Source organism: Andrena cerasifolii, chromosome 1 (assembly GCF_050908995.1).
Source record: "Andrena cerasifolii isolate SP2316 chromosome 1, iyAndCera1_principal, whole genome shotgun sequence".
NCBI classification, from domain to species: Eukaryota; Metazoa; Arthropoda; class Insecta; order Hymenoptera; family Andrenidae; genus Andrena; species Andrena cerasifolii.
Window position 1 is genome coordinate 11410888 of NC_135118.1, and position 22613 is coordinate 11433500.

General features: G+C 42.0%; 1 protein-coding gene across 2 annotated transcripts in view; it reads right to left on the reverse strand.

Moving 5' to 3' along the window:
* The window catches only part of LOC143375348 (netrin-1), a 270168-nt gene extending 260255 nt beyond the window's left edge, over window positions 1–9913 (reverse strand). For both annotated transcript variants that reach the window (XM_076824360.1, XM_076824350.1), the window contains exon 1: window positions 7844–9913. In XM_076824360.1, coding sequence (XP_076680475.1) covers window positions 7844–9182 — 1339 coding nt within the window. In that variant the 5' untranslated portion in view covers window positions 9183–9913. The remainder of the gene's footprint in view (window positions 1–7843) is intronic.
* Window positions 9914–22613: the final 12700 nt, after the last annotated feature.

The window sequence follows — 22613 nt, forward strand, 5'->3', positions numbered from 1 at the left end:
GTTGGCCTCACCAAGTCTGTTCGCCGGCACCTAAACCCTTCGAGTTCCACTTTCCCAGCTTTTTTCCTTCCCCCCCCCTGAGAGCTTGGACACTAAATTTATAGCAGTCTATAAGAAGCTCGCCTCGACACTGTACGGATCCGAAGACGCATCGAGCGGGATGATTTCTCGAGTTGATGACCCGCGACGGGTAAATCCGTGCTCGCGGGGTGCAACGATTCGCCGAGGAGGCAAGAAGGAATAGCAGAGTACACTGGCTACGCGTAGTTCGATAAGTCAATAAACATTTGGAGCTGATTGGGCGATCAAGCTGCTTCGACTTCAGCTACGCAGTTGCCGAGTGAATAAAAATGCGACAGAAGTAAACGGGGCGTGTGCGCAGCGGGAATTCCTGTCTTAAAGCGATCATAAAGTTGCCGTAATATTTGGGGCCCAGCAGGATTTATGAGGCAACCATCCCGACCAGGAAGCCTCTCAGCTTGGAAATCCCTCATTTCCGCGATGCACGTCGTAAATTGCATGTGTCGCCAGTATCACTCCATACGCAGAGCCTTGGCGTGTGTTGCTAGACCGCTTAAACAGTGCTGGCTTACGTTGAAAGAACAAAACGGGACATAGTTGAGGAATATTGAAAGGGACTGGAAACGTGTATGCACTTTGTGTTGCAGACTCACCCGAAAGGGCGCAGACGGCATACATCATTCTGGAATTGATACAGGCCTCGCTCAAGTGGCAAGTGACACTGCTCCTTTTTTTTTTTTTTGTTCCTGGGATTCGTGTATACAGTGACTCGCATTAATATTCGGACACTTTTTAAAATCGCGTAACTTTTTTAGAATTGGTCCAAACGACTTGAGTTTTTTTGAGAAGCTAGATGGATTAGTTTGCTAAATGACGTATTTGGGCGTTTTGAAAAAAATGTATTTGGTTGGAATAGCGAAAAGAATAGTAAAGGTCGATTTTTAAACTTTTTTTTTGTGAGCTTGTAATGAAAATTAACAAAAAAAAAAACGTTTGTAGATTGCAGTAAGTTGTATACGTGCCTAAAATTTCATCGGTTAACGTTGCTCCGAGCTACAAACGTTTAAAGATCGCAGAATAAGGTCGAGAATCGCGAAAATTCCCGAACTCAGCGATTTTCTCAGTTGTTATTCAGATATAATATTTTCAGAAGAAAAATAGTTTATATGTCGGTTGGAGAGAAACGGTATTAATTTGGCATGTAGAAGGTACAGAACGTCAAAATCAGCTTATGGGTGGCTCCCACCCACAGTGTCAACGAGGGGTTAATTCAGGTTAAACAACACACTTGATGAAATTCTGAAAAATGTTTGATTTATCAAATATCCTATATTACCCAATACATACTTCCGGACTATAGATCAATAGACGCGGTAAATTATTCTAGTTTTAGCAATGAAGATTATTAAAGTGATTGCTATTCACTTGGGAGAGATAGTATTATCTTAAAAGATATAGCAGAAAATAAATATCTACGTAATATATATATATATATATGTCCCGATTTTCAACCCTTGTTCCGGTCGTCCCGATCGATTTACAAATACCTACGTCCCGGTTTTCTTATTTCTTCATTTTTCGCGGAATCTACGAAGAAATTAGGAACGATGAAACAGAAAATTATGACTTGGCTGCCAAATGGATTGTTTCCGTACTTGTAATTACTATTGTGTTCTTCATTGTACCTTTTCTTTTACCTGTCCCGGTTTGCTGGTGATGAAATATGGTAGCCCTAAATATACGTACAGTAATGTCTCGTTAGCTGGCGGGATTTCTGCCCTGTTACCTGACCGAGGGCTATCCCCAGTAGATCTTGGAACCAGCTCCAAGGAGCTAGCTTGTCCCAACAACCAAGCAGATTTGTTTCAACAACCTACCGACTTCAAACCTTGGTGCTGGGTATCGATATCTCACTCGCACTGAATGTTTCTTAATCGTTCGCTCGAATTCTTGGAACTTCCAGGATAGATGGCCAGATATGATCCCGAATCCCAGCCAGCTAACGGGGCGCTACTGTATATTAAACTAGCAAAATACTCCCGCGCTTCCCTTCGGGCCTAAAGCCGCGTATTCACCTGTGCATTCGCCCCGAATGTGCATTCGGCGCGCACCGATTTTGTTGCTCGTTCGGAGCTCAGCGCGCGTTCGGCGCGCGTCCGGGGTTGAGTGAAATTTGCGGCGTCCATTTCATGGTATTGTTCGTGTGGGGACGGGAATAGTAATCGCACAACACTTTAACATTAAGAATTAGGATTTAATATACTTTTAAGATACAAAGTACTGAACTCCCCAGCACGTGTTGCCTCTTCTATATCCTGAACATAGACTACGTATAACACTCCATGCATACTCTCTCCAACTACTCTTACTTCCCACTTTCACCCATAGGTGTCTCGCGCATACGTGACTCTGCAGGCCCATTCACAATAAAACAATCATGCATACATTCACAGTTCGGACCCGAATGCGCGCTTTGATGAACCGCCAGCAAGCGGCTCGGCCGAAACGCGCGCCGAACACCGAACGAGCAAAAAATCGGTGCGCGCCGAATGCACATTCGGGCGAATGCACAGGTGAGTACGCGGCTTAAGAGATATTAAGGACTCCATGGAAACATATTTCACCCCGTTTCACTCCCTTAGGGGTTGATTAGGGCAAAATCCTGGGATCTACTTCCGAATGGCCCTAGTGACCGATCGACGCGAGGTTTGATGGGAGGGGTGGCGAGGGGGTGTGAACCCTAAATTTAAAGTTGTAGCTCCGGGTGTTTATTAGTTTCCGAAATATTAATAATAATTTATTGTTAATTTTTTTTACAAACTATTTTTTATTTGGAGGGTAAGCGGATTCCTAGACTTTCTAAAATTTAGTTTATTCCCTAAAGTGGGGGTGGTCGAATTTAGTAATTTAATTGATGTGGTTTAATTTCTTTGATCCGAAGCGTTGGCTAGAACTGAAAATTTGAAAATCTGGAATCCGATTTCTGGAGGGTAAGTGGATTCCTAGACTTTCTAAAATTTAGTTTATTCCCTAAAGTGGGGGTAGTCAAATATTTTTTCCTAACGGGGATCCATCCTGCCCCCACCCCAATTTATCCTACGGACAGTTGTCCGCGTGCCCCTCAGGCGCCTAAAAGGCACGCGTATTTAGCTGAAATTCAAAGCCAATTTTCTCGAAAACGAAGGGCGATATTAAAAAATTGTATTCTATATTTTCGTCTTATTTTGGCCCATAGAACCACCCCCGTCGAGTATTAGCTATCAATAGAGCAATAGGTATCCACCCTGTATAATAAGATGGATCGCATCCGCAAGTTTCTGCTTGAAATTTCCAAACTCACATCGATTCGCTATCATGCGTCCCACGCCCGCGAGCGGACGCGCGCCCTCGCGCGCTAATCTAGCCCCAACCAATACCAACACCCGGAACAAGTTGAAAAGTGGAATGCGTTATGTCGGATTAAGTTAACAGACATACTAATTTTTTTTTATTAATATCTCGGAAACTAATAAATTGCCGAAGCAACAATTTTAGATTTACACAGTTTTCAAAAATGTATTTCTCCTATATTTCCGCACTAATTAATAAAAACTTTAATATTACTCCTCTGCTATGTTTAACCTCCCTCAGATGCCTGAGCACAGCAAATTTATCAAAAAGAACCGCGATATTCTATGGAACTGATATTAATTTTCACATTTTTAACACGAGAACAGCAAGTTTGCCAACTTTCTTTCATAAATATTCCGTCAACTGTCTCCATCGAAAGAATATCCAAGGACGGTTCCGCGATTAATTAGGATTACGCCTTTTTTTTACCGCGATACATCCCTCTTGCCGATGAGGATCAGGGTTGTCACGCGAAAAGGGTGTCCTTTATCGATTCGAAACGATTTTAGAGGGTGGTTTGTTCCCCCCGCTCCACCCCCCCCTCCCGCCCCCGACGTTTTTGATTTGAGCATACATCCTCGATATACGAGTCTCGAGGCAACGCTTCGCCGCTTCGAATTAAGGGGTGAGCCGAAAGGAGTGCCTCTGTCCTACCCCTGGGGTCGTTCCACGGGCAAAACAGAGAGCAGGGATAAGAGATGGGAGCCGCGAAGAGCAAAACGGTGCACGGAGAATCGAGAACGGCGGATGAAGGATCGAGGAATCAGCAGGCACAGAAACGCAACGCGGAACGAGCCCAACGCGGTGTTTATTTTCCATCGCTTCCAGCGTATGGTGCACGACAAGCTGACAACCATTTCTGTCCGCTAGAAGGAGGCTAGTATAATCCTAATGTGTAACCTCCGTAATTGACTTTCTGTAGAGTCAGGCTCCCTCTTGCGTTTCGTGGATACCGACTGCAAACGGCAGCGCGTTACTTCTCTTCGAACATGTGGTTAACTCAATCAAATTGATCGAAACGTTTTCACTCCACTCTTAATTAAATACGTAATTAAATACTTTTGGCGAAGGCGACTGGAATGGGCGAAAACTAATAACAATTGGCTTTTGGGAACTATTGTACCTACATAGTGGTGTGTCGCATTACTAGATATTATATAAAAAAAAAATAAATTAGAAAATGGCAGAAGAGAGAATTAAATGATATTAGATGCTGCATATATGCCCAGGTTACTTTTCTACGCTCTTGTGCATCGGTGCAGATAACCAGTGCAATTGCTTTTTCTTTTAAATGGGACCCTAGTCCTTTGGGCACACTAACCCATTCACGTGAAATCATTTTATACAAAGTAGATAGCCATTACTCACGTGTCAGGGTTGTTCTGTTCAGAGATGTATTGATAGTGAGTTTGTGGAATTGTTTTAGGCGGACTGTCTCAGGTGTACTATTCTATCTTGGTCAGGTTGGTGAGTATGAATATCAGTTTTGGCATTGAATGCGATAGACACATTGCTGCGCTAGAATTCGTAGAGTACATTCTGCGGGAATTAATCGAACTAGGGGAGACTTAATTGAAGGTAAAGAGAAGACTTGTACAAACATGGCACAAGGATGTGTTCAGATTGAAAAAGTAATTGAAATCTTCAGATATGAGAAATCTAAGGAGTAGTGAATGGGAACTGGATGATAGCTGGGGAGGGAAAGGTATCATTGACAGATGAATAATTTCCCAATTATTATATTGATATATATATATATATATATATATATATTTATTTATATATATATATTTATTTATTTATATATATATATTTATTTATTTATTTATATATATATATTTATTTATTTATATATATATATATTTATTTATGTATTTAAACGCAAAGCATGATTTCCCAAATCTAGAGACGCGGTAGCGTCTCGACACCAAGTACATGCTCCGACACCCTGTATATGTCGACTGCACGGCTATTCCACCCTAACCTGAAACTTATTTCATTAATATCTCATCACGCCTGCAATATTTTCGAAATTTAAAGGCATTTTTCTTATGCAACACGCACATAAGCTTTCGAATAAGACCAAATTCAATAAAATCGGCCCACCCATGACAGAGTTATCGTAATATCGTAATATCGTCTCATGGATCAGTCGGAAACGGTAGGATTTTTCTTCTGAACTTCCTCAACCAAATTTTTCGGCAGTACAATACGTATGCGCGTTACACGCACACCTTCAGTCAAAAGAAACTAACACATGTTTCGTTCATCAATCGCTATCTTCACTATACAATCTAATTTTGACAGCTTACCGTCATGTTATAACGTGGCAAGTGTCAAATAAGATAAGTTGTCAAAATTTCAGATGCCACGTGCTTTTTCCACCTGATTCTTCAATTCTTTTATGGTATATATATATAGTAAAATATATATATATATATATTTTTTTTACTTTTTTGAAGTTTTACCATATATATCACACCTACGCTAAATATATATATGGTATATATATATATTTTATACTTTTTTTGAAGTTTTACCATATATATCACATATATATATATATGGTAAAATACGCAATTTTTTTTTACTTTTTTGAAGTTTTACCATATATATCACACCTACGCTATATAATACAATAAAGTCTTTTCATAACGATCTGAGATTCTTTTGGCGAAAATGTAATTGGTGATTTAAGGGAAATTGTAGGAATTCTTCGAAAAGGAGAGCATTTCAATGTTTTGCAACATCATGGTATCCCACAGCCAAATCTTTATGCGCTTATGACTTAATTTCGAGTTCATGTAAAACAATAATCCCAACTATAGTTTGAATATCCATCAAAACTCTTAAGACCGATTATGAGATACTAGTGAGATCAACATCACGCGATGGTCTCCACAGTTACCAAATCAAAGTTCGATCGAAAAGTTTGCAGGATGAATTAAACAGAACATTAAGAAGTAAATCTCGAAAGTCGCGGAAAGGATTCTCGAAGTCTACGTTGCAAATGGCGCGGAAATAAATTTAGGAAGTCATCTTAAGGGGGAATTGCGCCTTGTTGGGCCGAAAAATAGGTAATTCTTTGTTTATTTTACAGATGAAAAATGATTAAACATGAGCGCGATTCTGTAGTGAAAATCGATACTTTTGCTGAGAAGCCGCTATTTTGTAGCAAATTAATATTTTGGGATAACGAACGATCCAGGACAAGATAATCCAATATACTAACTAAATTCCTGCGAATTTTTTATTTCAGATGAACCAGATCGTAATTAGAATGTTCACCGCAAACTACTGAAAAAAAAATCGCTGCCGGGAGATCGCTAATATTTTTTTTATTCATTTATATTTTCCATCGAAAAAATTACCACAAGTAGTTTCACATGTACACTTTCGAATACATACAAGTTTATTTAAAAAAAACTCTTCAAGTTTGTTAAAAAAAATCCCGAAGATACTTGTGTTTTCAGACCTTGCAGGTAGACCCTTAAGGGGGTATACCCGTTTGAACCCTCGGAAAATGTATACATTTTGTGGATTTTTTTACAAGTCAACGGTTTGATGCAGATTTCCCGTTTTTTAACTATGTTTACATAGTATTATGAACTACTTATAAAAAAAGTTTCAGTTAAAAAACTATTGTTTTTCGGAAGTTACGGATACATGTCCGAAAGTCTCTCGATTTTAGACGGCTAAACGGTGGCCCTAAAAACTCGCGCTACGTTCAACCAATTTACTTCAAATTTTGCATGCAGAATCATAATAAGATTCCACATCGTCCAACGAAGGCGATTTTGAAAATTTTGAAAAATAAAGAAATGCTGAGAGATCAAAGGTAAAGTTAAATTTTTCTAAGAGAAAAATCCACCTTTTTCCTTTATAAATAATAAACGGGGAATCGAAATAAAAAAAGCCTTCGTTGGACGATGCGGAATCTTATTAAGATTCTGCATGCAAAATTGGAAGTGAATTGGTTGAACGTAGCGCGAGTTTTTAGGGCCACCGTTTAGCCGTCTAAAATCGAGAGACTTTCGGACATGTATCCGTAACTTCCGAAAAACAATAGTTTTTTAACTGAAACTTTTTTTATAAGTAGTTCATAATACTATGTAAACATAGTTAAAAAACGGGAAATCTGCATCAAACCGTTGACTTGTAAAAAAATCCACAAAATGTATACATTTTCCGAGGGTTCAAACGGGTATACCCCCTTAAGCTAGTACATGATAAACGCGAGTCGCGGGCCACCAAAAGTGTCTGCTGTGAAAACAACCCCAAAGGTTCGCGCATCTGTCGAATGCGCCGGCCGCGTTCCACGAAAATAGGGGCTCGTTGCAAGTAATCGAGTAAGTTCGAAATTCGCTTGCGGCGCGACTGGCCGTATCGAGAGCCGGAGGGAGCGCGGAAAGAAGGAAGCCGAGGGACTAACCTTTGCATTCGTTGGCATCTCTGGCAGTGGCTCGTGCCCAGGGTCGATCGAAGTGGAACGGCCGGCACCTCTCGCAGTCCCTGCCGGCGGTGTTGTGCCTGCACTCGCAGGCCAGCTCGCCGTCCTTGCCCGGGATGCACCTTGCCGCGTGGCCGTTGCACTTACACCTGCCGCCGACGGCGAAGTCCGAGACCGCGTAGTGATGGGCGAGGGTGCCCGTGCCGAGGTTGCTGGCGAGGGTGCTGGTGGTCGGGGTGGACACGGTCACCGCGGCGAAGCTGATCTCGCCGATGTCCACCGCGTCGTTGGACTGCATCTCTTGGGGGGCGATCACCTGGTGCACCGAGGGCAACACGGTCGCCAGCGGATCGGCCGCGCCGCGTAGCAAGCCCTTCTGGCTCTTGATCCTCTCCTCCCGCTCCCTCTCGCGCTTGGCCAGCTCCTCGAGGCCGAGGCCGTGGTCGCGGTCGTCGCCTGGGCCCAGCGGCGAGACCTGTTGTTGCTCCTGGGAGGGCTGCTGGGGCATGTGGAGGCGATTGAACACGACGCGGACGTCGGTGGCGGTAACCCAGTCCTGGAGTACCGGCGAGTTGTCGAAGTCCGAGGCCGATGGACGGCCCTCGAGGGTGCTGAAGGCGATCCTGCCGACGGGCCCGAGGCCGTCGCCGCCTGTGTACCGGTGGCTGTCTGTGCACCGCGCCTCTTGCTCGTTCGCCTTGGTGATGGTCGCTCGGTTCGGCCGGCCGTAGACGCGCCGGCACTGCGAGGAGTAGAACTGGAACGGCTGCCACGTTTTCCCGTAGTCCATCGACTTGTAGATCGCGATCGAGTCCGGCTTGGCCGCCTTCGGGCAGAACTGCAGGCTGACGTAGGTCAGCTCGTACTTCTTTCCCAGGGAGAGGGTCAAGGTCACGTTGTCCGGCGGCGCGGAGAAGCTCTGCGACGTGAAGAGCGGCTCGCTCCGCCAGCAGGTCACGTTGTTCGAGTTGTTCAGGTCCGTGAGGTAGCTGGCTGGGAACCGACGCCTGGGCGTGCTGTCGTCGCAGATATGGCACTGGCCTATGCCGGTGCTACCACCGGGCTGCTCCGTCACGTCACAGTACCTCGTCGGCCCGCCGCTGCCGCAGGTCGACGAGGCCTCCACAGCCGCGCCGAACGCGGCGTTCACGAAGTCCGGTATGCAACGCCGAGGCCTGTCCTCGTCGTAGCACGGGTCCGACGGATGCTGCTGGCTGGAGAACATCTTCGCGTACATCTCGCTGCCCGCCAACGTGTCCCCGCAACGAAACAGGATCGCCCCGCAGAGTAGGCCCAGCAGCCACGTCGCCGTGCTCTTCATCCTTGCCGGTCTCTTCGTGATCCGACGCGACGCTCTATTCCTCCCTCGCCTCTTCTTTCCACCTCCCTTCAGCCCCTCGCCCTTTCACCCCTTCGCCGCCAACCCTTGTCGTGTCACCTACGCGCAAACTGTCCTTCCTTCCTTCCTACGCCACGAATTCCCCTTTCTCTATTCCTCTACCGCGCGGGATGGCGCGGCGAACAAGAGGGTGGTAGCGATCTTACCACGCGATCCGCTCCAATTCTATCGAGCTTCCACCTCGACTTTACGCTCCGTTCCTACTCTTCGCGTCGATCGACCGGCTAGTCCCTCCCGACATTGCCTCCGATTCGCATTATCGTTGGCCACAGCAAGAGGAAACAGAACGGTGGCGCGCAGCCTGTGCTCCGTTCGGCAACCGATCGGGATCCACGGGATATTTCTCTCCCCGGCCGGAATCAATCTGCGAACGTTCAACGGGCTTTCGGAGCGGCCAGCTTCGGTGCGTCTCATCGAGTCCTTCGAACCTGCTCGATCTTCGAACGGGGTGTCCGTGCGAATCTCATCCCCGAACGAGCCTGGCGATTCAAACCAGTCGATTTCGCGCGCGCGCGAGGCAAAACCTTCCGACGCGGAATTCGAAAAGACGGAAACGCCAGTGGCGGCCCGGCGGCACGCGCTGTCCTCCAACCGACACGGAAAACCGACACAAACGACGACGCTCTCCCGACGGCGGCTCGCCGCTAACTGAATCACCGTCCTTGCACGGTGTGCATCCGAACTGTTCCGAGTCCCTCTCTGGTTAGCCGTCCACCCCACCCCGACCCGTCTCTCGGCACCCCTAGTCTACCTCTCTCTTCCCTTTGACCGTCGGCTCTAACCCTCTCATCCAAGACCAATTCCTCTTCGGCCAATCCGACAGCGCCACTACTCGCCTCGACCCCACTACTCGCGTTCCGCCACACTGGATCGAGGATCCAGCAGCCACGCTGCGCCGCGCCACCGGAAACCCACCGACCGCTGGACCAGCGCACCATGTACTCGTCTATTCTACGCGAGCAGCGTCTCCCCAGAAGAATCCTTGCGATGCTGCGAGAAATCTCGTCGGGAATTCACCTTAACCCGGATTAAGTATCCAGTTTACCACCGTTCCCATCTCAATGCACCAGTGCAATGAGCAGAACTTTCGGGTCTAGTGCTTCGAGGCGCGCGTCAATCGATGCGTGGATGATTGATAATTTCGCTCTGGCTGTATAAATTTCACTAATTGTCACTGTGCTCGCGCAGTGTGGCCGTTTATTTAGACACTCGCTAAGGTCAGGTTGAATTTATCTTCGTGAAAGAGGATGGATATTTAGCCCCGGGTTAACGAGGGAAGATCCACAACGCGGAGATTCGAAGAATTATGAAACTCTGGGGATGTGTAGAGGATGTAGGTATCTATAAGTATGGATTGCGCGAATTTTTTTGCTGGACAAATTCAATCTAATGGGGTGATACCCACCCCTGAAAATCTGACTATTTTCAGATTTTCTGTTATTACTAGCGAACCGTGAGGAATAGAGAAACAGTTTTTAGACAAAAGTTACTTAATTGGGACATTTGATAACTTACGGTTCTTACAGTTCGCGGAAATCGGAAAGTATCCGCATTTTCAGGAAACAATTTCACCCCCTTACCCAGTGAATTTGGGTAGCAAAAAATTGTGTAATACACGAGGACTATATCATACTAAGGTTTCATCAAAATCGGCGACTGACACTTCGGAACTGTTGCTTGTAAGTTTGAATTATTCTAGTGAAAGGCAAAACATGGAGCAACTCTTAGGTATTGTAAGATAACGGCTTCCAAGTATTGACAGCATAAATCGAAAATTCTGTAAATTAATTGTTCTATCAATGGTCGCATCATACGTTGCAAAGCTCAACAACAATTTTGTAACTTTATAAGATTTCGGTTGAACTAATGTGCCAGGAACAGTACATAAACTTCGCCTGCTGTTCTTATACTTCAACATCTTTCTTAGTTTGAGTGCAGTATTTTTAAAAATACTGTCTCGAAACATCATTTCAAATTGGAAAGTAGGATATAGATCCAAATTGAGTATCTATTGATTAGATACCTGTGAGATAATTGTTTCGCGGTGAACAAACTTTCTGGGATACCTAAATGAGAGAGAATGAAATGGTTTTAAAAAATGTTGCCTTTGAAATATTTCGAAATCATCGATCCAACAAGGAGAGTATTTTAGGTGGCCGCCTCCGATCATTTTGATTTTTGGATATGTTATAGAGGACCGAAAAATAAGAAATACGTGTTTTTTTATTTTTCTCTGTTTTCATATTTGCGGGATGAAAGCTGCGTTCAAAGTTAGGGTTGAAAAATCATTTTTGTGGAATATCTCGAGAACTATTAGAGATAGGGGAATAGTGTCAATGGACGAATTTTGTGTCTTTGGATGCGAAATATGACTGACTCGCCAGATTTTCAAAAATCCACAAAAATGATTTTTCAACCCTAACTTTGAATGCAGTTTTCACCCCCCAAATATGAAAACGGGGAAAATAAAAAAACACGTATTTCTTATTTTTCGGTCCTCTATAACATATCCAAAAATCAAAATGATCGGAGGCGGACACCTAAAATACCCTAGTAGCATTTATGGTTGGCATTTTGATGGCCAACTAATTCCCAACTTGGGGATACTGTGGGCCAACCAGAAATGCTGCTAGGGTACTCTCCTTGCAAGTATTAAATGAATAACAAGATTTCAGCACAGTAACGTTCCATATCAAATTTATAAATATTTCTATATGAGAAGAACAATTAGACTCTCATTTTAACCATCATCAGTTGAATAGTGTTCCCTTTAAAGGGCTAGCAATTGATACTAACAAGGGGAGGACAGCATGTGGTAGACAGCGATTTCGATGAGCCTTGGCACCATAGATCTACGTCGAAAACAAGTAAATAGGTGTCCGAGCGTTTCTGCGAATGGGCCTTAATAATAGAGATATTTACAGAAATATTAAAAATTATTATAATTTCACAGTGGCCCTGGGGTTTCAATGGGTAAAAATCCCACACTACCCTGGCGCCCTCGGGGGATTCCCCTCCGAAGGAGTCGGTGTGCCTTTTGAAAATTTCCCCAAGTTAAAAAACAATTTATAAAAAAAAAATTATAAAAAAACGTATAAAGTTTTTTTCAACGTGGGGACATCTTCAAGAGGCACCCCGACGCCTCCAGAAGGTAATCTCCCGCGGGCGCCAGGGAAGTGTGGAATGTTTACCCACTAAAACCCTAAATTTTTAATAATTTCCATGTAAATATCTCTATTATTAAGGCCCATCGGCTGAAACGCTCGGACACCTATTTGCTTATTTTCGACATAGATCCATCGTGCCAAGGCTCGTCAAAATCGACGCCTACCACACGATGGTGTCCTCCCCTTGTTAGTTCCAAAGATTTAGGACTAATATTACTAGGGTAATATAGAAAATGAGCCATACCCTTAACCATTTCTATTTACTTTCCTAAAGTCGCGTTACCTATTAATTGATATTTATTATTAATATTTACATAGAGGACACGATGTCCTCCCCTACTAAGACTTAATTCGTTGAATCATCGCAGGGGGTGAAAGCAGTCGTTACTGCGTACAATAAAATTATTCAATACAATAATATAATAACACAAAGCACTCAGCTGCCGTCTGATTATTCTGAACAAACGCGCGCATAGTAAAGACAAAAATTACTTAATTCTAATCGAAGATAACGCAGGACATTGGCTCACCCCGAACAACAGCTATGATGCAGGTATACGGGACGAGCGAAGTGTAAAATATCCGAAGCCTATACTTTTCACATTATCAATCCGTCTTCTTGTAAAGGAGACATGCCCGTCGCAAAGCACGCGCTGTAATGGGAAGAATGAAATTATAGTTTAGATAGCCTGGAATTAAGGAAAGAATTCGAGGAATTTAGCGCGCAGGAGGTTTCGCAATGGTCGTGCCAGAAAGCGGACTAGGGCCCCTTTTCCGGCGATTCGACGAGAAGACAAGTCCTGATGCATGCATGGATTATGGAGCGGGTTCTCTGAGGGTCTATCGGTCGAATTGGCGAGCGGGGGAAAAAAAGCAGAACGGGAATGCAGGAGATACGACGTTGAAAACCAACAGCGACGAGCTAGAAGGAGAGGAGAGGCGGAGGCTTCTGTGGACACCGTCACGCGATCCTTGCCCGTAGCTGAAGAAAGCCTCTCGTTAGTTTGTCGAACCGCTGTAAATTAAACAGCCTCTAATTTTTTAATACGAGTTCGTGCCATTTCAACGTCACGGAACATGCGAATTCGACGAAAGCAACGGGCTTTTTTTTTTCCTTTCGATTTTCTCCCCTGTTTCTTCTTCTGAAATCTTGCGTCCGCTACAGCCACTTCGTTCCTTTCGACTCCATCACTGGTGCGATATTACATATTTACGTACGATTGCTCAGTAAATTAACAAATTTGTTACTATTTGAGATTTCGTGCCCACTGTTGCCAAACGTTGCTTCGCTTTTTTTAAAAGGCACGCCATGGGAAATAGCCAGTAGGAAGCCGCCTTTTTACCAACGGAACCGGCAGGTTCAAGGATACCGTGAATCTGTCTCTCTCAGCAAGTTGGCGACAAAACCGCGCATTTGCAGGGAAATCAGGTGAAGTGACTGTGAAGGGGTGAGTGAAAGTGACTTTACACAGAAATCAAGCATTTTTATGATGAATTGATGTTAGTGTTTATTACAAGGAGTGCTGAAACTGGCCCAAAACAGTTCAGTCAAAGAACACCCCCTTAAAATGGCTGAAACAAGGAAACATATCGAACCCGAAAATTCTGATTGTAATGAAACTCCGAAAGATTGTAGAGCATGTCGGAGTATGTAAGAAACGATTTTTTTTTCTGCGGAAAAACACTCTGAGGGGGTGAAATCAGCCCCCAAATTTTCAGCGATTTTTCGTTTCTCGAGTATAACTTTGTAACGGTGCGAGGTAGAAGAAAACCGTAAATGGACAAAATGTTCAGTGTTTGATGCCGTATAAGGCGCTGCGAAAGAAATGTTTGTACGTCCGGATCTACAACTGTTGTTTGACATATTTTTTTATTTAATCAATAATTTGGAGGATATTATGTAAAATCGACTTCGCGAGCTGTTACGTAATGATTTAAATGTTTAAGGCCCAGGGGCACCCTTTCCCGTTATCCGATCGAGCTCAAACTTTACACGGATTTTTTTTTAATTATTTTGAACTATTCTGGAGGGTATCGCGAAGAAAATTCAAAAGTCGAAAATAAGAGCCACCCTTAGTGTGCGTCGACTGGATACGAGTGTCTCAGGCGATACTGTTGCGTCAGGGCAAGCTAAACACAGATGTAGTTCGCTAACTTTAAGGGAAACCCATAAATAAATTTTGTAAAAGATCGCTAATTTTCTGAATAGCAGGTATAGTAAACTCAGTTCATCGATTTCAATATAAGTATTATAATAGATGCTTTTTTTCTAATTGTGAGTAAAAATGCAAATTACTAATGGCAAATGCTACATCGTTTAGTAAATTCTATTTATTTATGTACATATTTGAAATCATTATTTTCTTCGCGGGATTTTTGCACGAAAAAAAACGGATTTCAACTTTAAATAGTCGCCATTTTGTTTTAAATTAATATTTCGGAAATTCCCTCGGTTAATCAGAAGATACATTAATATGCTAGCGAAATCTTTTTTATTTTTTTATTTTAGATAATCTGATTCTGAATGGCAGTGTTCGCCGCAAAACCAAATTTTTAAAAATGCTTCTTGTATGTCGCTTGTTATTTTATTATAAACGTAAATATTTTTGTACGAAAAAATTACCAAATTTTCTTTAAACGTTGCTCTTTTAAGCGCAAAAAGTTTTGTAAAAATATACGCTTCCGCTTTTTCAAAAAAAATTCACAAATATTCGCCCCGTTTCGAGCCGCCTGACTATTTAGGTATAACCCCTTAAATCTGTCGAACGTTCGTCGGATTTGTCGATTTTAATAAATTATTGTGGAAAAAAAAACTGGGAAGACCGAACGAATCATTTTGGAGGTCATTTGAAATACCGTTTAAAGGTATCCCACCGGGCGATTTAACACTTCCCTGTGAAGCTTTGCCGAATACTCCAAAGAACTATTCTTCAAAGCGTAAAATTCCTGCCGAAAGCTGTCGGAAACATAATTATTATTATGGTATTGGGCCCCGTCCCTCAAGAATGCCATTCAGTAGCAACCTTCCACCTTCCTCCCAGTTTCTATTCTAACGACATCCTCTATCCGCTTTTAGAAAACGCATTCGAACGATTTATTACTCTCGAAGCGTTTTTGCGCGAGACACGTCTCTGCGGATTCGGAAAAACTTTCAGCCAAACGAATGCGAACAAAAGCAACAGCTTGCTGCTTCGAAAAACGCTAGATAAAAATTGTATTGCGTTTAAGGGGAGGTTCCGGTCTAAAAGTCGATTTTTTTTTATTTCATTTTTCGAATGTTCAACCTTTTACGAATGCGCGTTTAAAAGGATTTGCTGAAGTTTGTAAAATTCCCGAAGTTAGGCCACTCGGCACTCACGTAAAACTTTAAACGCGTTTTTCTCGAAACAGCGTTCTCAAAATCGGTGGGACCTGTATCTCCAAAAGTTACTATCCGATTCGACTGAAACTTTTTTTACTTTGAAGAATATACTTCTGGCTAGGAGGGAAACCAGAAAAAAATACAACAATTGAAAATTTATAATTTTCAAAGCCGTTGAAAGGGAGAAACATATAGGGGGAATGTGATTTTAAACTTCAAGTGTCATTGTTTTCTAAAAAAATGTTATTTTTGTAATTTGTCTGGTTTTCCCCCTAGCTAGAAGTATATTCTTCAAAGTAAAAAAAGTTTCAGTCGAATCGGATAATAACTTTTGGGGATACAGGTCCCACCGATTTGGATCACTTTTTTGACGCCTTGACTTTAACGACTTCTCAGTGCCGTCTGCAATAATTAATTATAAAACAAAAAATATATTTCCATAATCTAAGACATCCTTAATACAATGCAAAAAGTCCCATTAAATTATATATAGTAGTTTTCCTTTAATTAATTCCTAAAGATCACCTATTTTTATGGGCTCTAGACCGGAACCTCCCCTTAAAAAAGATATTACAAGTAACATTCTAGCGTCATTAAAAATATGTATATAGGTACAATTAGCTTTGGAGTTTATTTCCAAATTTGAGAGTTGTTGCATGATTTGGAAAAAGATTTCATAGCACAGATAAGACAGGACAGTTTTGACGCAGAACTACGTCTTTCCCCGCACTATATAAGTATGCAACGGCTATTCAGTTTCTCTATAGGCATCTACTCTATAGTCTATATCTATAGGCTGGTCAGTTCATATTAAATAGAGATAATCGCGCTGCGCGTATGCATAAATTTTAGTATCTTCACGGGAGGGTGGAAACAAGAATCATTAGGTTAAGTCATGCAACAGCTTATTACCTGTTCGCATCAGAATATTATGTTAACGCGCCTTGCGATACACTTTACGATACGCGTTAAATGTTATACGTTAACACGCCTCATAACAGTCACGGCGCCGTTTCGCTAGAGATTCTCAGCAGCATCAACTATGTAAGACTACGGCAGGACTTCCAACCTGTAATAGCAATAATAATTGGAGAGTCCTTGTCGAAAGCACTGTAAGCGCCAAAATTAAATTGTCTTTCTCAATATGGGCCAGTTGAAGCACTAGGTCATAGCGGGTGCTTCGCTCCATCGGCGAAGGTGTAAAAGTACGACTGAGGAAGAAAAGGAGCTGTGGGAAACAGATAATGGCTTGCATTTGTTTGGTTAACATGCTGTGTTGCAGAACGTCTTAAGGGGACAAGGCAGTCGAAAAATCGATGTTTTATTGCATTTTCCGAAAGTACTATCTTTTCTCAATAAAATGCCGCTTGGTTTATAGTAAAATTCGCAAAATTGCAGATTTGGCAGCTAAAAATGTCAAGCGGCAACCTATAGCGTCGCCTTCGCCCAGAAACTATAAATGCGTTTTTCTCGAATATTTTTTTCTCTTCATTTTTTCCTGATTGCCAGCGAATTGAGGTTCGAATCGACTTGGAAAAAGTTACAGGATGTGTAGAACGTGTGTCATTTCGGCGCAAGCCTCTGATATGGTTTGTACAAATTAAGAAGTCACTGGATTTTGGTAGCACACAAACAATGATGGTGTGCTACCAAAATCCGGTGACTTCCTAATTTTTTTATGAAAGTCTCGAATTTTTACGGACCGTATATTAAAGAGAAAGGACCAAAGTACATTTTGGCATATTTGTTATTAACTAATTAATGCAAACAAAAATTAAAAAAATTGAAAACTGAAGAACGTATCAACTAGCCCCGGTCTCCCCTACTGGTATTTTAAATATAGAATTTGAAACAAACGTTACTTTTTTCCCCTTATTTCACCTGAGTATAATAAAGTAAGCATATTGAACAAACAGATTCAAGTGCGGGATCATAAAAATCTTCATCAGCTGTGGCAAAAATCCTGAAATGAATGTGGTAGCCCATATTTAGGCCTCCTCCTCTACATCAGCAAATGTTTGTCAGTGGTACTTTCAAGTTTGGTTCGTTTCCTAATCCTGTTAGCTAAATTGTGATGAGAAGATAATGGAAAACGAAAAGCGAACGTTTAACGCTGCAACGAAAGCTTTCAGAAGCATAGTAAAATTCCATTCAATCAGAGATTTTTGCCGCTCGGCAAAACTTCAGGGTAAATGTCGAGATGACAATCGGCGGGAACATTCTTCTGGTAACGCCGTGGCGTGAACGATAAACGGCATTCGTTAATCGAATTAATGTAATCTGAAGGAACAGCTAGACGAGCACGAGCGAGCGTGATGACGTCCTGGGCTTTAGGCTTTTCGGCTTAGGCCTCTTGCTCCGGATTAAAACTTTAGAACGGCCAGCAAATGACCAATCCGAGCCTTCGGAATGCCTTTTGTTTAGCCTTCTTTTTTTCCTCTTCCCGGACGCCTTTCAGTGAACTTCCGGCGGGCTAAATCTGACACCGTCATGATACCGTGTCCTTTTTCGGCCTATCCTGCGTTACAACCCGCATAGGTAAGGTTCTCTGGAATCAAATGTGCTATATTTGCAGTCTGGCTCTTGGGAAAGAGAAATGTAATCGATGTCAGGCTTAGATTTAATATTTTCTTGCTTTATATATTTCTTCTTCTCTATTGGCGTAATATTTTGTCATCCCGTACCTAAGTAGTGCGGCTTTTCCGAGAGCTGAATTTGAAAAAATGGATCGCGATTGACACGTATCTATATGAAGTAGGAACCTTCGGACAATGCTGCGGGAAAAGTGCACGATTGTACATCGAATATTTCAGGTATGGGCTTGGTAAGTATCTTCAGCGCGGAGCGCTCGCGCCATCTCTCGGATTTTTTTTTTTTTTTTTTAAATATTGGGAGTATATGGGCGACAACTAGGGATGTACCGACTAGGGTTTTAGCCGACTAGCCGATTAATCGGCCCCCAAGAAGCCGACTAGCCTATTAATCGGCCCCCAAGAAGCCGACTAGTCGCCGATTACAAAAGTGGCCGGAGCATAGTTGGCTTAAGGGGACCCCCCGGTCTAGGGCCCCCAAAAATAGGTGATCTTTAGGAATTAATTAAAGGAAAACTACTATATATAATTTAATGGGACTTTTTGCATTGTATTAAGAATGTCTTAAGTTATAGAAATATATTTTTTGTTTTATAATTAATCATTGCAGACGGCACTGTGGAGTCGTTAAAGTCAAGGCGACAAAAAATTGATCCCAATCGGTGGGACATAGGTATATCTATAAAAATTATTATCCGATTCGACTGAAACTTTTTTTATTTTCAAGAATATACTTCTAGCTAGGGGGGGGGGGCAGAAAAATTACAAAAATAGCATTTTCTTTCCAGCATATTCTTTCTCGCCACAAAACCCCACCTATTTATAATATATTGATCTTCATTAAATTATTTAACTATGTTCCACCATCTCGACTATCTTCAGGTTTTTATATATAATAACTCGATAATAGAGCATTATTCTTAATTTTTTTGGAGGTGGTCACTCAAAGGGTTGCTTCCATAAACCACCCCCAAAAAACTAATTATTTTTTTCTACCCTTAATAATTGATTTATAATTTTTAGAAAAATATATGAAGTGCGGTTAGTATGTAGCTATTTTTTGTTTTTTTTTTCATTTAAATATCTTAAGTAGTAACCGAGAAAAAGAATATGAAATTGACCCATGACTTTCTTCACAACGATTGGATTCTTTAGATGAGAATGGCAGTCGTTCAAAAACTGTTCTGGGTGTGAATCACCCAGGTATGTGAAAGTTGATCGAGAGGGTGCCAACGAAGGGTTAACAGTAATCACGGCAGCGTGTAACTTTGAATAATAATATGCAATCGATTGCCATTTTAAAAATACTCGAAACAATATTATTCGTGACTCGGTACAATCTGGTTTACCTGGTAGCACACAGATTATGAGACGCAAACGTGTACTTACCTTCCACTGCAATTTACGTAAATTATCAGCACCCGTACTTCTAACATAATCAAATACATTGAAGCTCACGCAGGCACACCTTTAGTGTTTTCTCAGTTTATATTTATCTCTTCGATCCTTACTAAGCCAAGTATAATAATTATTGAAAAATATTTGGAAAATTAAATTAAGGGGGTAGACACGGGTAATGCAGCGCCCTGTATACCGACACAATCTGGCCCGAAACATGGGTTCGGGATTTTTCGTTTTTCGTCCTTATATGAGCAGATTTGGGGCTGGGCGAGGTCTCATTCGAAAGAGGAAGGTTCAATGCGGAGCGTTCTGCTCATGGTTCAACGAGATTGTGTTGATATGTAATAATATCAGTGTCCAAAGTAAAGCAAAAGTCGACAAAATATACCCGCAGAATCCAAGCATTTTTAGGTCACTAAAAGAGTTTTGTGACTCAAACGGTGAGCAGAGCGCTCCGCATTGAATCTTCTTCTTTCGAATGAGACCTCTCCCAGGCCAAAATCTGCTCATATAAGAACGAAAAACGAAAAATCGTGACTACATTCCCAAATCAGAGTTCCGCCATATTGGCGATAATACATAGCAAGTCACGTGACAAATTTAGTTGAGTTAGTAGATACGAGATGGCGCCTACTCGGGAGGACTGCCAACGTGGATTCATAGCAAAACTGAAGCGATAGCTGGATATACGAGCCACAATAAAAGCATGATGGAGTCAATGTATGCATTTTCGGACGATTGTAGGTTAGGTTATATTCATTTGAGGCATACATTGACATAGGAACTGCTGGGAATTGTATACATTTACTAAATTAACGCTTTTATCGTTACATATACATCACTTGAAATCGCTGTCGTATTTACGTCGTAGTAATTCAGGCAGTTAGAACAACAACGGACTAACCTACATTAAAAAAAAATTTCCTACTGTACATCGATGGCTTACAATTAGTGCTTACAATTACAATGCACAAAACTGGGCTTTGTGACAGGAGAACATGCCGTCGAAAGAGGTGGCACTAAGTAACGTCTTCGGAGAGAGAATCGAGGATGCCTTCGAAGCTGAAATTTAGTATACCTCTTTCCACTCCATGTTCTCCTGATATATTGGCCAAAATCTGGCGAAAATTTTCAGAACGCCCAAAAATTCGGCTATGTACTAGGAGAACATGATGTCGAAAGAGGTGGCACTAAGTAACGTCTTCGGAGAGAGAATCGAGGATGCCTTCGAAGCTGAAATTTAGTATACCTCTTTCCACTTCATGTTCTCCTGATATATTGGCCAAAATCTGGCGAAAATTTTCAGAACGCCCAAAATTGGGCTTTGTAACAGGAGAACATGTCGTCGAAAGAGATGGCACAAAGTAACGTCTCCGGAGAGCAAATCAAAGAGCGAGAAGTGGCGCAGATGTTTCGAGACAGTGACTGTTTAACGAAGAGACGCAGAATTTTCGAACGCCTCTTGAAAGGCCTGCGTCTCTTATTTGCAACTTTAAGGCGATGCCTTTGAAGCTGAAATAGCCACTAAACATTTGTTGTCATATAGCATATATTTAGGTTATCTTTTCTGTCACTTCGAGGAGCCGACCACATAATAATCACGCGTATCCAGTCTGCGCATTTTCACTAGCCCAATTCAACATTCAATACAATTTTGTATATATAATGTTTGTTGATAACTGCTTTCTGCAGAGGACGTGTAATAAGTGTATTTCGTGTTCTGTTTCGGTGCTTTGCTAGTAAAAAAATGTCTAACCTAACAAATTTCATTTTCTGGGGACATTCTCTCATCTATATTCCCTTTTCACTTAGAATTCCTTACTACTAACGTAGAATATCGTAGCATAAGCACATTTCAAGTAATTAAAATGTACAATGAATTTTCTACGTTTACAGTACCAGCCGACTTACCGTTTAAATTTTTATAAGTATAACGGAACAGCTGAGAATTTCTTTCCTTATTCAGAATAGAATACAGAAGTAGCAAACAGCTCCCTCTCGCGTTCACCGGGTAATCGTCGATCTATCGGTATTACCATTTCTGTGCAGAAAAAAATGCTGTAATACCGACCTGCCGAATCGGCCAGGTCACGTCACGTGTCTACCCCATTAAAACATTATCCCAAGTCTGGCAATCCTTTTCGTATGTTTTGGTTGCGTGCGGTACGTTGGGTTATCTCCGCGTTTTGTAGCTCAGTAGTAGTGGTCTTAAATGGACCCAGGAATCACCTAGATCAGTGATGACAGTGTATCAGATGTCGCAACACACGCTGAAGGAGTTGGCCAACGCTTCTCCTTCCGAAACATTGTTGACATCCCGCCAATGCCAGACAGCGCATAGTGTTGCCTCGGCATGAAAGGACACCGCTAGCAGTAAAAGAAGTAAAGAACATATTCGTCGTATGCTTCAAAATACACTACGAATTCCTTGGATTTTTTATTTTTAGGATTTTAGTAGTTTATTTTAGGATTTTCTGAAGGTATTTAAAGTCTACTACCTATGCTGCGCAAGCCAATGATGTTACTGAACTCCGAGAAAGGGCATGAAATTAATTCGAAACAGAGATGGGTAAAAAATTATTTTAAATAAAAATTTCGTACACAAAGTTTTATTTAAAATAATTTTTTGCCCTTCTCTGATTCGAAATACCTAAGTCGAGTAATACTCGACATTTTCCAACAAAAGGGAGAATCAATGTGAAGTTACGCCATAATAGTACATGTTGAAGCAAGAGATGAAGCCTCAAAGCATTCCGTTCTGTATTCCATAAAAGCTATGGTACGTGTGACCTACGTTTATGCATTTTTTATTTATAGTAATCTGTAGATTCGC